Source organism: Choloepus didactylus, chromosome 2, assembly GCF_015220235.1.
Source record: "Choloepus didactylus isolate mChoDid1 chromosome 2, mChoDid1.pri, whole genome shotgun sequence".
Taxonomy (NCBI): Eukaryota; Metazoa; Chordata; class Mammalia; order Pilosa; family Megalonychidae; genus Choloepus; species Choloepus didactylus.
The window spans coordinates 99,025,835-99,042,637 of NC_051308.1; the positions used below are offsets into that span (position 1 = coordinate 99,025,835).

Sequence of the window (16,803 nt, forward strand, 5' to 3'; positions counted from 1 at the left end):
AAAAGAAATAAAAGGCATCCAAATTGGAAAGGAAGAAATAAAACTTTCACTACTGAAGATGACATGATCCTATATATAGAAAGTCCTGAAAAATCTAAAACAAATCTACTAGAGCTAATAAATGAATTCAGCAAAGTGGCAGGGCACAAGATCAACACACAAAGATCAGTAGTGTTTCTATACAGTAGTAATGAGCAATCTGAGGAGGAAATTAAGAAAAAAATTCCATTTACAATAGCAACTAAAAGAATCAAATATCTAGGAATAAATTTAACCTAGGATGTAAAGGACTTACACGTGGAAAACTACAAAACTTTGCTAAAAGAAATCAAAGAGGATTAAATAAATGGAAGGACATTCTATGCTCATGGATTAGAAGACTAAATAAATATTGTTCAGATGTCAATTCTACTCAAAACAAAGACTGGATTGAATGTGCCTGCCTCTTGCCAATAGTTCTGTCAAGGTCTCTCTCTTTTTTTCACCTTGGGGGCCATTTTGTATGCGGCCCTCCTCAGCTGCTAGTGGTTTCCCCTAGATCTCTGCAAACTTAGGATATGCATGGTGTTCTAACTGGCTGCTACGTATGGCTCTATAGTCTGCTTCTGCAGCAGGAGGGACTCAGGCCATGCTGCCTCTGTGCAACAACTAAGTTGCTAGACCAAGTGAGGGGAAGGGGTCCGGACTGGCAGGTCCAAGATGAAAATCTCCCACCTAAATTTGGAGATTCTTTTTCTTTTTCTTTGATTCAGCTTTTGTGGAGTTCTTCTCCAGTCTCTACCATCATCCAAAGTTCCAAGGAGGTGGGATTTGTCTTTTTATTAGTTGGTTCTGAGGAGACACTCTTCTAGGGGATGTCTTACATTGCCATATTGATGACATCACATATATATCAACATGGATAAGACTTGAACATATCTTTTGTGGGGGAACACCATTCAATCCCCAATACCCTTTTTTTTTTTTTTTTTTTTTAAGGAAAGGTCCAGAAGTTTTATTTATTGACCAATTAATCTTTCCACATCTCATTGTCCTTTTCTTACAGAGCCAATTTGTCTGGCCACAAATTATGCTCCTTTTTAAAATTTTATTCAGAGAAGAGTATCCATTCACAGAGGTTAAATTAGTTCAAAGTTCTAAATTGGAAATAAAATTCCAAGCACAGGAGTGCGGTGGCCGTGGGAGGTAGGTAGGTAGGTGTGCGGGGTCGCGCCACTTCCCAGCCCGCAGCCTTGCGTCTCTTCCCCACTCCCTTTTCACGGGAGCCCACGGTGCCGCAGGACCGAACCTGGGAGGTTCAGCCGCGCGGCAGAGAAGCTCTACCTCGCAGACCCTATGAAGGCACCTGTGGTTCTCAAATATAGGCATTCTGATGACAGTCTGTGTATTAAAGTAACAGATGATTTAGTCTGTATAGAACAGACCAAGCTCAAGACGTAAAGATTGGGAAATTCCACAGTCAACTAATGCGACTTGTGGTAGCCAAGGAATCCTGCAGTATAGCCATGGAATCTGACTGGATGGTTTGAAATGAAGACTGTTTGTCATGTTCTTAGGAAGTAAAATAAATATTGTTTGAATCTGAGGAAGTGTTGGGACAGAAAATACTTTATGTAACTAAGCAGGATATTCAAAAGCTGAGAGATCATTTTTTGTATTTTGTTTTTTATTGTTTACTTTAGAGAGCTAGGAATGTAAATGCTTTCAGTTAGAAAGCCTCTATTGCTATTTATTTTTGGAAATTGAACACGAAATACATCTATCTTAGAAACTTTGTGCAGATGATTTGATGTTAGGCAAAAAATATAATTATTTCTTTGGTAAATTTGTATCAGTAATTTGAAAAATACATTAAGAGAAGCCAATCTTCCCTCAATTTAGTTCATCTGTCTTTAAAAGAAAATTAAATGTAGCCATTTTACTGGATTGATAATTCTTTTGGAGCATAAAAATTTGTGTTGTTGATGACCAGTAAATACATAATATGGTAACTGGAATTAACTATGCATAGTAATACACCTAATTAAGTATAGTAGTATAGTCTCAATTATATCTAAAGATAATTATGAATTACAAGTATTCGTTTACCTTAAACTTTCCAGATTTAAACTATATTTTAAATATAAGATATTTGTAGTATTCTTAGCTCAATGAGCTGTAATTTATTTGAAACCAGTTTTCAGTGATCAAAAATAACTGTAATTACTTTGAATGCATGAACTAAATGATGTCACTAATGACTGAAGTCACCATATTACAGAAGTATTTACTATATAAAACCTATCTGTAATTTCTCAGAAGGGCTAAGGATTATTTGAACTGTTAAATCTATGCATACCTCCATGACACCCCTGACCATTTTCTCTTTTTTTAACCAAGGTGTTAAGCATGACTCAAAGCCATTTTGTTTTCCAGTAAACCAGAAATATGATATTAGTTGATATTTATCTTGTATTTGTAACCTGAGTTTTACCACCTAAATGTAATTTTCACATGTTGATTCCTCAAGAGTAAAATAAAGGCACTATACATTAAAATTTTTTTTTGTTAGAAATTTGTCATGTTGAGCAACATTTTAGCATGGAAAGTTCCATTGGGCATTATGAATTTTGGAAGGTAAATTTAACTCCCTGTATCCTTTTCAGTAAATTAGAAAAGAGTTTGTTCTAGATCCTACATTTTAATGAAAGTTTGTCACATAGACTTTGTGATTTAAGGAGATGGTTTTGAATGCTGTGTGTAATTCTTCATTGTGCAGGAATTTATTAAATAATAGGAAAACTACCAAATTCATTACCTCCAGTGATAATAAACAACAGATTTTACCTAATTCTTCACCCTGAGCAAAATATATCGAGGGAGCCTTTCTGGAAAGACTGAATAATAGAGGAAGGAAACAGATAAATAAAAAACCATGCATGTTGCATACAAAGAGGACCACAAAAGGTAAGATGCTTAAGTTTGCTTGGTCACTTTCAGAGAGGGTCATTTCCTCAGTGATTCAGATGGCTCCAGTAGCCTAGTGTTCACTTAGGGTTGGAAAGGATCTGAGCATATTATACATCCTGATACGCAGCTTTGGTTGAGTGAACGATGGTATTGACTTCAGTCTCCCAGCAGATGACAAGAGGGACTTCAACACTTTGGAAGCCTCGCTCTGAAAGATTTCTGTTCTAACAGTGTAAAGGATAAAAATTTGCAATCCCTGGGTAGTACTGAAAAGGCAGAATATGTAGTTTAAGATGATCCTGATATCACCATTAGCAACTACCATAAGGAATGCCAGAATCCAGCTAATTTCAAAAATGACTGCAATAGATAACGTACTAAGGACTTTCTTCATGGATGAAAACTTTTTTGGGGCTTGTCAGATTCTGGTTATTCTTCCACAACACTTTGACTGTGATGACAACAAATATAACAACATTGCTGATTAGGATGATGGTCACAGGTATGATGAATGACCACAAACATGGACTTGTTATAAAACCATTGCTTTCTGGAACTGCCAGCCAGCAGATCTCCTCTTGTCGGTAGTCTAACCCCAGCTGTGAATTGCTCCCATTCTGAGAATAAAGAATTCCCACTGATAAAGCCACCACTATAGCCAGGAAGCTCCATCCAATTAAAGATATGAAGAGAATGAAATGTGTTGGAAGGGGTTTCATGGTCCTAATTAGAAGGAAATAGAGCTGTGCAGCACTGAGCCCAGTCCAGGTAAATGTCGCTAACAGAAAATAGTGCAGTAAGGCTGCCATCACAGTGCATGTGGCATTCAGGCTGTTAGTGTCTGTTGTGGGGATCTCATCATTGTCAGTGCCAGTATTGTTGGTACTGATGTCACTCATCTTTAAGTTCTTATTGGAGTTTTCAATTCCGAACACAAAGAGGAGGTTGAAAATCAACATCGATGTGCACAGACCAACCAACACCCAGGTTACTGAAGTTTTTCTGATTTTCCTGAAATATAATCATGAGAGCCAGACCAGCAATGGACAGTGCACAGCCAACAGTGGATAATATGTCTAGTGATTCAGGATATTGATATTTCTTTCTGAAATGCATTAATACAGCAAAGTTAGTGGCATTATTATAGTGGCAGTGCAGGAATCCATCAGTGCGCCTCTCTTTGAGACAGCCATTTGTGCTTCAATCCTTCTTTGAAAAATTCCAAAAGACACAGGCAAAGGAATGGAGATCAAATTGCAATTGGTTGTGCTTTGGATTAAAGACCATTTCAACAGAAGAACTCTTACCAGAAGCATTTGTCTCAATGCTGCTTGAGATAATTCTTTGACTAAAATTTGATTTAGTTGTGAAAGTTTTTGATTGGAAAAGCTTGTTGTTTTGAAACACTACAAAGCCAAATGCCTTAGTGTTAGCTTTACTGACATTGAGCAAGATCTGAAGTTCAGTCTGTCCATTGGGATTAAGGCCATGTACATTTGACTTTATCCATGTTGAACTAGAAATTAGGGAATCGCTAGCTCCTTTCCCCACAGAGAAGTGAAAACCTTCACACCCCACAGTGTCATCTGGAGATAATTTTGCAAACTGTACTGCTATATTAGGTACCACCACTGATTCATCGTCCAAAGACAAAAAATAATTCTCCATGTTCTGAATAAGCATTCCAAAGGTATCATTCTCATCAGCAACAGCTGCTCTTTGAAACATCTTCACTGGCATCTAGAGGCTGACTCACTGTTATAGCAACTTTTTTTTTTTGCCTCAGGTGTCGCTTTTTTGGATGAGTTGACAATCTGTCCAACCACTATAGTAACAGAAAAGATGTTCTCAGCAATTAATTTATTGGAATCACATTTTAACATCTGGGCTTCAAAGGAAATGTTCTAAGATTGGTCTGGGATGTTCACTATCTGGTCTTCCAGCAATTACAGAGTTTCAGAGCCATTTCCTATTGCCACATTTTGTAATTCTATCTCTCCAAATACAGTGAGGTTGCACAGCTGTGTTGCTTTTGGAGTGCCTGCATTGTGAGTGTTCTTTTCTCATGTTTGTAAGGAAGGTCCATATCTGCCCACTGGAATTCTGGCAAAAGTTAAACCCTGATACGTACTGTTTTCACAGAAATTAGTGATTGTATATCTCAGTCTTTCCACTGTTCTGGACAAATGCATTTGCCCTTCTCCCAGGCTCCATCATTTTTGCAAAAACCCTCAGGTATGCTTGGTTTGTTAGTAGATATTCCTTACTTACACCCCATGACACTGATGATGAAGGCCAATCTCATCTTACCCTTCTATGATACCTTAACGAAGAGCCTCTGAGTTTTTCCAGCGGCATTTGCTACCCCTTCATTGGTGAAAACCTGAGCTACTGCTGGCGGTCAAGGAAGGCCAGAAGAAAAGTATGAAAAAAGATTTTCCAGCCATGAGAAAGCCTCCAGTTTGCTGGCTTTTCCTAGAACCTTCCCCTGTACCCTTTATGGCTTCCTAGCTGCTCTAGGGATACTGCAGACAATCTCCTCCCAGGAAATTTACTTGTCATTTAAGTCTTTTCCCCAGGGCCCGATTTCTGGGTTTCAAAAATCCCCATTTTCTTTGATAAACAACCACCTAAACAAAAGTGAATTTTGATGGCAACCTTTATGGAGACCACCTCTGGACCCAGTGTAGTAAGAAGAAATTTGCTTTGGACTTGCACAGAACTGAACCCTAATGGTGGCTCCTTAATGGGGGAACTCTATGACCTTTCTCAGGGATGACCTTTCTGGGGATGATAACACCTATCTTGCAGGATTGCCACTGAGACATCTGCAAAAGTGCTACATACTAGCTCCTATCTCAATCCCTGTTAGTTTCTTTTTCTGTCACAGATTTATTATGCACATCAAATGAGAAAATAGATGTGAAAGGGCTTGGCAACCTATAAAGCAATCTATACATGTTGAGTTTTGCTAATAATAATAATAAATTAATCATACTAACAATAAAGTAATAGATAAGTGTTGCAGCTAGATATTTTGGAGGAGATTTGTCATTTTTATAATCTATGAATTACATCAATAGATGTCATTACTACATCCAAAACAAACATTGGGAGTCATTATCTGACAAGTCAGAATGCATTTGTTGGGGGCAGAATATTTTAAATATGGATTGTTCCAAAAAACTTGAGATATATGGTCTCTGTACACATAGAAGACCATCTGTGATCTTGCAGATCTACAGTGCTCATTACTAACTCCCTATATGCTTCAATTCTGGTCTCAATGGTCAATAAATAATAAAAGCAGTAGATGTGAATTTGACTCAAGGTGTCCTGAGTTTGGTTTGGACACTGCTGTTTCCATATGAGGACCAAGACCAACAAATCTCAGTAGCATTTCAGAGGGTTAACAATTGGTATAGAAGTGCTGGAAAATTTGTCTAGAATAGTTTATTTCTGTTCTAAACCAGACAATTACTGTCTTTAGTATTGAGCTAGTAGGTAAAGGAAAAAACATTGAGAAAAACCCCAGCCCCTAGAAAACAAACAAGTCTGAAAGAATTAATAGAATGTCCAAATTACTAATTAACTTCATTCATAAAAGTCTCTGTTGCATATGCATGGAACTTTAGTGAGAATGAACAATATTGTCTTTGTGTAAGATCCATTAGCTGACTGAGACCTTCTGCCTGCCTCCAAGTGGCAGGTTTGTAATACAGAAGGCCTTTTTTCTTTTCACCTTTTCATGTGGCCTTGACTGTTTGTATCCTGTATGTTGGGATTCTGTTTATGTCACTGTTTGCCACTAAAAACATTTACATGTGCTCTTTTAGAATTTAAAAAGCAGTTTCACATCACAATACTTCAAATGTCCTTGACAGTTCTTCCCTTAGTCTTTACGGCAACCCTTTTAATGTACTGATTATGCAAATACCTAAACAGTGGCCTAAGAGTGAAGTAACTCCCAAAGTCATATTCCTGGCACAAGAACTCCAGTCTTCTGCTTTCTTTAGGTGGCAGGATAAAGAGTGGGATCCTGGAATGATTAAATGCAGTGATGTACCCGAAAACACTGTGCGTATTAATCAGGAAAAGTCCCATTCCCCCGCCCGTTGGTGATTCTTGGCGTACGATGCGTGTACGTGTCCCAGATAGACTAGCGCCGGACCCAGCCAAAGGAGGAACTGAGAGGCTATCCCCCTAAATCTCTCAAGCTCCGCCCAGGAAGCCCCGCCCTTACTTAGAGGCCTCTCAAGCCCAGCCCCCCCCACGCCACGCCTCCCGCTCCGCCCCGTCCCTACTTCGAAAGACCTCACTAGTCCTCCGCGTCGTTCCGGGGAGGCCCCATCCCGGGCTTCGGCCCCTCAACCTCGGTCCCACAGCGCCCCGACCCCGCTTCGCCGGGCGGTTCCCGGAGGCCCCGCCCCGAGGCACCTCATCCTCCTTCCGGCGGTGCCCCGCCCCCGACTCCGCAGTTCTACCAGCTCCCGCCCGCCCGCGGCGCAGCTCCTGGAGGCCCCGCCCCGTCCCGTCCCGTCCCGCGGGACATCGCTTCAGCCCCGCGGCGTCGTCCCCGCGCTGCATGTTTCTCCGAGCCGGCCTGTCGGCGCTCGCTCGGCTTCTCAGCGCTCTTCGGCCTGCTTCTGTCGCCGCCATGAGCACTGGCACCTTCATCGTTTCGCAGCCGCTCAATTACCGCGGCGGGACCCGCGTGGAGCCGGCGGACTCCTCCGGCACCGAAAAGGCGTTCGAGCCGGCGACGGGTAACGCGATGGGAGACGCGGCGGGGCGGGGGCAGAGAGGCCTGGCGCAGGGTCGAGCTCTCCCCCGCCCCAGTGGTGCACGTGTTTTACTACCCGACCCTTTATTTACTGCATTCAGCAAACATTTATTGAACACAAATAAGTGAAAATGTAGAGTATAGAGCTTTACGTAGAGGCAGCTAATACATGAATTTATCTAGACAAAGACAGGAAGGGAGTCGTAGGAAAGTGGAAAAGCTGGTAGGTTGCATAATGGGATCACGGGTAATCTGAAAACCGCCTGAACAGAGAGTTCATCAAGTCCCGATGCTTGAGGTTGTGTCTGTTAATTATTATTTTTTGCAGAGCTAGGGCTGAAACGTCTTCAACTGTTTGCACAGAAGATTTCCAGGAGGATTTGGGGTGGGGGGTTGGGAGGATAAACATTTGTGTGGGGAATGCAGGGAAGCCCACAGTTTCTAACGAGTATGAATGCAGACTTTATGCATCCTGTAGTGTTAAAATGTTTCTGTACACAAATCAGAATTGGGAAAGTAATTTTTAAAACAACCCACCTTTACCCGGAGCTTAATGTGTGCCATTCGGTGTGCAAGGCAGGCTCTGGATTTACTCTGGGAACTCTGAAGATCTCAAAGCTAACGAGGAAAAATATTTGTTTTAATTTTTAGTCTTGTTTTATTTTGCTAGATTTTATGGAATATTTATGGGGAGAAAAATGTTTTGTGCAAACCCTAATGGCATATAGCCAGAGTGATCAATCTGGATTACAAGGATCTGTGAAATTTGGGATTGACCACTCTCACTAAATATGTCAGAGCAGGACAGGGCCTCAGAGATCAGTCACTCCTCTGCTTTACATATGGGCCTCACTGCCCATAATGGTACAAAAGAAACAAAAATTGTTCTTTATCTTAACTTCTTGCACTATGTGTGGCCCTCAGTCACTGCCTTTACCAACTGGCTATTCAGACTTGTAGAAGGAATTGCAGATTTGTTAAATCTCTCTGAAAGAAGCAGTCCTAGGAGTTCTTGTTGAAGGTGCAAAGGAACTGCTGAATCTACCTAAAGAATTTTGGAGGGAAGAGTCAGTCATTACCCTTTGGAAAGGGAGCTAGAGACACTAATCGTTGCCCCAGAATAGAGATAGGGAAGGGTAAGGCTGAAGTAAGAAAAGGAGAGACTGGATTTTTTTATATTTGAGAAAATTTTTTTTTCTTGCTTTTAGGGTCCTCTTTTCCTGGTGCTGCTGTTTATTAACCATATTCATCAAGTAACAGTAGTATGATATAACTTACATAGAACATAGTCAAGAACTTTAAAATCAGAGTTCATAATGCCGGAGACATAACTTTCAACTTTGATTTTGAGATTCTCAAACAATGTAAAGGAGTGTTAAAGAATGATTTATAGGAAGTTAATGTTAATAAACCCAACTATAACCAGAGGAGGACAGGAGTTCTTAACTCTTGAGTCTGTGGTGAGCTTAGGGCAGGGGACACAAACACTCTAATTCTTTGATGTGGCTTAGTACATTTTTTTGGAGAAAGGTTTGCAACTGTTACCAGATTCTTAAAGGGGTCAGTGACACAAAATATTAAGAGCTGTAGGCATAAGGGTGGCCATTAAATCAAACCATATTTTAAAAAAAAGGAGATTACAAAAAGGAAATCTGGATACACAGTGCTTTATTTAAAGGTGTAGCAACAGTATGAGATAACACTAACTTCCTCTCTTTATAGGTCGAGTGATAGCTACTTTCACATGTTCAGGGGAAAAGGAAGTAAATTTGGCTGTTGAAAATGCAAAGGCTGCCTTTAAAATATGGAGTAAAAAATCTGGCATGGAGCGTTCCAGAATCCTTTTGGAGGCTGCCAGGATAATAAGGGTATGTTTTAATTTATTCCCTTCCAGAAAGCCCCTCTTGCATTGCTTTGAGGGTTCATCTTTCTTTTTTGTTTTTCAGTGGTATCAGTTATATTCACAGTATTGTGTCATCATCACCAAAATCCATTACCAAAATTTGTTCAACATGCCAATCAGAAACTCTGTACTCTTTAAGCCCATCCCTCTCACCTTCCAGCCCATGGTAACCTGTAATCTACTTTTTGTCTTTTTGAATTTGCATGTTCTAGGTAGTCCATATATGTGAAATAATACAATATTTGTCCTTTTGTGTCTGGCTTATTTCACTCAACATGATGTCCTCAAAGATCATCCATGTTGTAACATGTATCAGAACGTCATTCCTTTTTATGGGAAACGATACTGCATTTTGTTTATCCATTCATCTAGGGAAGTGATATTCCATTGTATGTGTATACCACATTTTGTTTATCCATTCATCTCTTGGTGGACACGTGAGTTGCTACTACTTTTTGGCTGTTAATAATGCTGCTGTGTACACTGGTGTACAAATATCTGTTTGAGTCCCTGCTTTTAATTCTTTTGGATAAATACCTAGAAGTGGAATTGCTGGGCCATATGGTAATTCTATGTTTAATGCAGTCATATGTTTCCATTTGTTCCTTCAAATCTTTTGATACTTCTGTTTCAGATTTTAAGAATTGTACCAGTGGGAACCAATTATTTCTTGGTTGGAGTCTTCTTATGAAAGTAGTTATCATTTCACTTCAAAAGAGAAGGACAGTGTTACATAAAATTGTTGCAATGCTGTTTAAATGAAGAAAGCATTGTATATATAGTCTGTTTACTTGTCTCCAGCCCTACTTCATGTCACTTCATCTACAGAGCCAACTGCCTGTAAATGTACATTTGATCATTACATGCCCCTGGGTAAAACTTTCAATGGCCTTCCCCTCCTTAATATGGCCTATCAGGTCCTTCCCAAACTGACCCTTGTTTCTCCAGTCTCACTTCCTTTCCTCCTCACACACTGTGAGCCCCAGCTGGTACGCACTACTGCCCCTTCTTCCTTTGCCATGTTGCACTTTCATATCCCATACTTCTGCACATGCTGCCATATTGTACAGCTTTATCGCTCCAAGCAGGTATCCCTTCACTTTCCTTTGCTGAGTTTGGTGCCATTCCTTTGTGTCTCTTGCCCTTTGGACTTATATCCGTAGCATTTAATGTGCTGTACTATAATCATTGGTTTATTGCTGTCTTTCCCCTTGAGGCTTTAATTTCCCTGAGCAGATGGCCAGTCTTCATCCTTTTTTTTCTTTTATGAATTGTTATTAACTTTATTCATTAGTCTTTATAGACAAAGTAGGAATCATCCATGTATACTTCATATTCTAAAGAATGAAGTTGTGCCACAAACCATATAAACTTACACAGGGAGAGAAGCCTCAAAAATAAAAATATTTTATTTTCATGCCCCAAAATGTCCTCCAGAGATTTGTTTTTGTGTTTATAATTACAAGCATCTATAGCTCCAAAAAGCTTGTTTCTTAGATTAATGTAGTATTTTTAATATCCACATAGATCTGTGGATCACCAAACTTTCAGAAGAGGTTAAAAAGTCGCTTTTCTCTGTTAATCAGAATACAGTTCCAAAACTAAGTGGTTGTATAAGCACATCCATATTTTAGGGCTGCTCTAGGTTTTAAAAGCTTTCCTCTCATTTCAGAGATATTTACATCAAATTAAGACGTTTACAAATGGTTCAAAGTATACAACAGCCCAAATATGGTTTTTCACCCATCCCTTGTAAGTTAGTTAAGCATTCATAAGTTTTTCTAGTAAATTCAGTAAATATGTTATACATAGGATATAATGCATATATTTACTTTATATAAATCAAATGCTAGGAAGTATTATATACACTTCATAATATATCAACACAATCTTTTTTTGTTTTTCCAACATAAACGTAAATAACACTATTCTAAATGGTTTACATTTATTTCAGTGCTTATTTCCAGATATTAAGTGAAATTATATTATTAATGGTTATATCATATTTGAGAATATTATGTAATCGATGTCACACAGTTTAATTCACATCAATACTATAATTCACTCTAAAAAAAACAGTTACAGGCACACACAAAAAAGTCTTTAAATCACTCTAAAAGATTTACTTTAACAAAATGACCAATTTCCAAACCCCTTTTCTGTGGCATAAAGACAGTTCAGTCCGTTTGAATCTTCTGGTTTGTGATCCTATAAATGATGCTATCATATCTGAGATCTATGTTCCAAATGTTGTAAATGGTAATAATCACGGCCAAGGCCAAGGTGCTCATTAGTCAAAGTACCATGATAAAAACCATGGGATACTCAAAATTATATTTATATGCAAGGTTATAGGGACTTGCTGGGTTGTTTATAGGTTTTGCCTCAAGGATAGTCCTTGACTTCCTCACAAGGTTGTGTCGAATTACTTGATAGTCTCTAATTCTGTACTGCATTCCCACCATAAAGATTGTACATGTCATCTGCAAACTTCTGCAGAACGTCACCAAGAATCTTAGAAGCATCTCTGAATTGTTCAGTCTTCCTCGTAACGTCCCAATTTCATCCAGAGCTACCGGCTTCGGTGACTAAATCAGGAGAATGATCCTATTGCTAGTGCAATATTTTTTCATGTATTTGAAACGTTATATTCTGATTTATCAGTTTCTTCATGCTGATAGTGAGTCAATACTTCTCGAGGGCCTACTTCCCCACTTGCATTCTAGAAAAGAAATGTAACTAAACAACCCGTGGTTGATCATACTTTGGAAAACTGTTTCATATCAGTCATACTCAACTAATTCAAGAATGGGGAATAATTTATGTCAGGCCCAAAGTACCAATTCCAGTATCAGTATAATTGGGAAACAAATTAATTACTGAAAGTTTGTTTTGGTGAGTGTAGAATCAGGCAAAGAGTAGGTTTAAAAGAGCATTTAATTTAGACCATGTTTGAACTTGAACAAATTATCCTTTCTCAAGGAAGATGCCCATTCAGTAATTGCAATAATTACTTAAAATTTATTATCTTACCCTTTTAGAAGTAAGCTCCTTGAAGGCAGAGACTGGGTCTATAATTTTTTCTTAGTAATGTGTGTGGAATGAATTAATCAAAACATTTTTACCTGTGGTCTTCATAGAAATACACATCTGTGTCTGACTAGCAAGCTGTCCTTACTTGTATTCCATACTGATTTTCATATTCTTACTCCATTTTCTCTGAGATTTGTACCATAGATAGAATGCTTGTATTAATCTCTGTTGTCATTCCATTTTACTTCTGGTCAGCTGCTTGTCAGTTTTAATAAGAGAATGCTTCATCTTGTCAGTTGTTTGATTACTTTTATGTATTTTTAGAAATTCACCCTTATGTTCATTTTAAATTGGACCCATAATAGCAACTGTCTGTTTTTTACATATTCAATTCTTTTGTCTTCTTTAGGCCAAATGTATTATTTGGCTTTTTCTTTATAGTTCTTATTTTCCAAACTTTTAAGCTCATTAGTGGAGTCTCTAATGGTGGAGGCCAGAACTGGAAATGGTATTAGAAAAGCGTATTGATCAGTGCTGGGTATTAAAAAAGAGTATTAAAAAAGAATTTTTTGTTAGTTTTAATATTGTACATTTCTTTGGGTGAATTAAAGTAATAAATATTTATAGCCTCTTAAATGCCAATTGTGTGTTAGGCTATTTTGTATAATTTCCCCAAGGACTGGTCATTCTTAACTATAGACATGCAAGCATATGTGTATGCATGTATATGCATGTATATGTGTGTATGTGTGTGTGTGTATATGGATATACACATGTTTTACATATATGCATATAAATTTATACACATATACTATGTAATATTCACTTCTTAAAACTTTTCTGACCTTGAAATGATGTTTTGGTCTTGAATCTGTGTCAGTTAATTAATTTGAAGGGAAAACAGGACTGTTGTTTAGCAATAAGTTTTTATCTTTATTCCAAATATAACACTTCTATTCCTTTTATTTTCATTTAATGTGCAAGTGGTTTCTATTTATAAAAATTAGGCAGTGTATTCTCTTTATGTGGAAGTGTATGGCCATATGTCCTAAATTTAATCTTCTGTTTTACCCAAAGGAACGGAAGGATGACATAGCCACTGTGGAGACCATCAACAATGGCAAGTCCATCTTTGAGGCCCAGTTGGACATTGATTCTTCCTGGCAGTGCCTGGAGTATTACGCAGGCTTAGCTGGATCCATGGCTGGTAAGATCTCCTCTGGCGTCCTTTGATCAACTGACAAGGAGGCAGAAGAGCAGAGCCTAGAGGTGAAGAGCACAGATTTTAGAATTAAGATAGTCCTGTGTTAAATCCTGGGTTCATCACTTTCTCCCTGGTGACCCTGGACATTAGTTTCTCTTTGCTACCTGGTTATCACCAGTTTATATAAGGAAAAGATGAATAATTTCCAGGCTTTATAAGGTTTAAACGAAATAATATATGTAAAGCACTTAGCATGGTTCTTGATCTTTAGACCAAGTTACTGAAAAACCACTGCTTTCAAGAGCATATTTTACAAATTTAGCAATTTTTTTTCTTTGATTGCTTACACATTTTTCAGAGTTCATAATGGATGGTTTGGTAGGGCCCAGGGGCAGTATTCTGTGGCTTTGGGTCCTCAGACCCTTTCCCTGCTGCTGAGTCTCCCACTCTCTGCCCCTCACTCTTCCTCTTCCTCCCCTCCCCTCATTCTCCCCTTGCTCTTTCCCTGCCTCTTCCCCTTTCTCTGCCCCTCAGTCTCCCTTTCTCTTTGCCTTTCATTCTTCTTTCTCTCTTCCTACTGGTTCTCTCCCATGCATTATTTGGTTTCCCTCTCTCTGCCTTTTAACTTTACCCTGCTCTACCTGCCAGGCTCCATTTCCCTCTGCCTCACAAGATTTTCTTCTCTGACCCTCAATTTTTATATTAAGAAAGTATATAACTTTTTTTGATGTAGGAACCTAATATAGTATATTTTTGGTCTGTATACTTCTTGATTGACTATATGCTGGTTTGATCAGAATGGTATTTTCTTTTTAACACAGTATTTTATGGAATTTAAAATAGTTTTTTCCTTTCTCAGTAAGATCAGGTGGTCTTAAAAGGACTAATATTTAGTGATGTTAAGCTCTTTTTTTATAGGTCTGAATATGATGTTAATAAATTTGGTCAAGTATTTTTTCTTTTTTTGCCTCAGTTTCCCCAAGTGTTAGTATGAGGGGGGTTACTAATTTTTGAAATTGGGATTTGTTTACATTAATATTAATAACCTTATTGAGGTTAAATGAATCAATTCCACAAGTATTTTTGACTTGCATTTTGGCATCAGAAATCTAATTATATTGGACAATGTTGTCAAAGATTTGTGCTTCTGAAACTGTATAATGTGCTAGACTCCTTTTAAAAGGGAAATATCTCATGATTCATTAGTATTGACTTAAATTATTCTATTTATAATGCTATTTAAGTACTTATAAAGCTAGGTAGAAACTGCTTAAAGTTATAGCTCTCCTAAAACGATGAAACCACAATTAATGGAAGATTGAATCCAAATAAAGCTACAGAACTAACTAAATTCATGTGAATATGGCTGGTTTATTACTGCATTGCTGACACTTAGATTAGTTGTAATGTAAATAGATTACTGCTATAGCAGTACTTTCTTATTTTCTAAGCAGTGCTCAGATTTCTAGCTCATCTGGTAATCTTGCTTTGAATGTTCTGTGAACTCCCCCACAGATTTCCAACTGAATTTGTAGCTCTTTGCTTTCTTTTCTAAACTCTCATTACTTTTTTTTGTATTTTTTTTTTAGTTAAAAAAAATTTTATTGTTGTAACATACATATAACACAAAATATCTCATTTTAACCATTTTTAAGTGTATAGTTCAGTGGCATTAATGACATTTACTGTGTTGTGTAACCATCACTATGTCCCATTACCAAAACTTTTTCCATAGAAACTTTGTCCTCATTGAGCAGTAACTCCCCAGACCCTTCACCACCACCTGGCAGCCTCTAATCTTCTTCTTTTTTTTTTTTTTTTTTTTTTAATTTTTATTCTAGTAACATATGTATGACCTAAAATTTCCCTTTTTAACCACATTTACATACATAATTCAGTGCTAGTTACATGCACAGTGTTGTGTTCCCATCACCACCGTCCATTACGAAAACTTTAAAAATCAATCCCAGTAGAAATTCTGTATAATTTAAGCGTAAACTCCCCATTCCCTACCCCCAATCCAGCCCCTGGTAACCTGTATTCTAGATTCTAACTCTGGGTTTGCTTATTCTAATGATTTCATATCAGTGAGATCATACAATATTTGTCCTTTTGTGTCTGGCTTATTTCACTCTACATGATGTCTTTCCAAGGTTCATCGCTGTTGTCACATGTATCAGAAATCCATTCTTTTTTAGTGCTGAGTAATATTCCATTGTATGTATATATGATACTTGATGGACGCTTGAGTTCCTTCCATCTTTTGCCAACTGTGAATAATGCCACTAAGAACATAAGTATACAAATATCTGTTTTTAGTCCCTGCTTTCAATTCTTTTTGGGTAAGTACCTATTAGTAGGATTGCTGGGTCATATGGAAGTTCTATACTTAACTATCTGGGGAACTTCCCAACTGTCTTCCACAGCAGCTGCACATTTTACATTCCCACCAACTATTTCTCCACCTCCTCTCCAACACTTGTAATTTTGTTTTTGTTTTTTTTTTAATAGTAGCCATTCTAGTGAGGTGAAGTAGTATCTGATTGTGGTTTTGATTTGTATTTCCCTAATGGGTAATGATGTTAAGCATCTTTTCATGTGCTTTTTAGCCATTTTTATAACTTCTTTGGAGAATTGGCTATTAAAGTGTTTTCCCCATTTTTAAATTGGGTTGTCTTTTTATTGTTGAATTGCGGGATTTCTTTGTATATTCTGGATATTAAACTTATGCGATACGTGGTTTCCAAATATTTTCACCCATTGAGTAGGTTGTCTATTTAATCATGATGATGTCCATTGATGCATAAAAGTTTTTAATTTTGATGAGATCCCATTTATTGATTCTTTTGTTGTTTGTGCTTTGGGTGTAAAGTCTAAGAAACCATTGCTGAACACAAGATCCTGAAGGTGCTTCCCTTTATTTTCTTCTAC

At 37.9% G+C, this 16,803-nt stretch overlaps 1 protein-coding gene and 2 pseudogenes across 1 annotated transcript in view; 2 read left to right on the forward strand and 1 right to left on the reverse strand.

The window, feature by feature from the left end:
* Window positions 1-557: 557 nt before the first annotated feature.
* LOC119512391 lies at window positions 558-2,529 on the forward strand (annotated as a pseudogene).
* Window positions 2,530-2,610: 81 nt separating this feature from the next.
* Window positions 2,611-4,689, reverse strand: LOC119516736 (annotated as a pseudogene).
* A 2,634-nt stretch (window positions 4,690-7,323) lies between these two features.
* Window positions 7,324-16,803, forward strand: part of ALDH9A1 (aldehyde dehydrogenase 9 family member A1) — a 35,409-nt gene continuing 25,929 nt past the window's right edge. Inside the window, exons 1-3 of the mRNA XM_037825456.1 lie at window positions 7,324-7,715; window positions 9,455-9,600; window positions 13,746-13,875. Of these exons, the coding sequence (XP_037681384.1) occupies window positions 7,535-7,715; window positions 9,455-9,600; window positions 13,746-13,875 (457 nt within the window). The 5' untranslated portion in view covers window positions 7,324-7,534. The remainder of the gene's footprint in view (window positions 7,716-9,454; window positions 9,601-13,745; window positions 13,876-16,803) is intronic.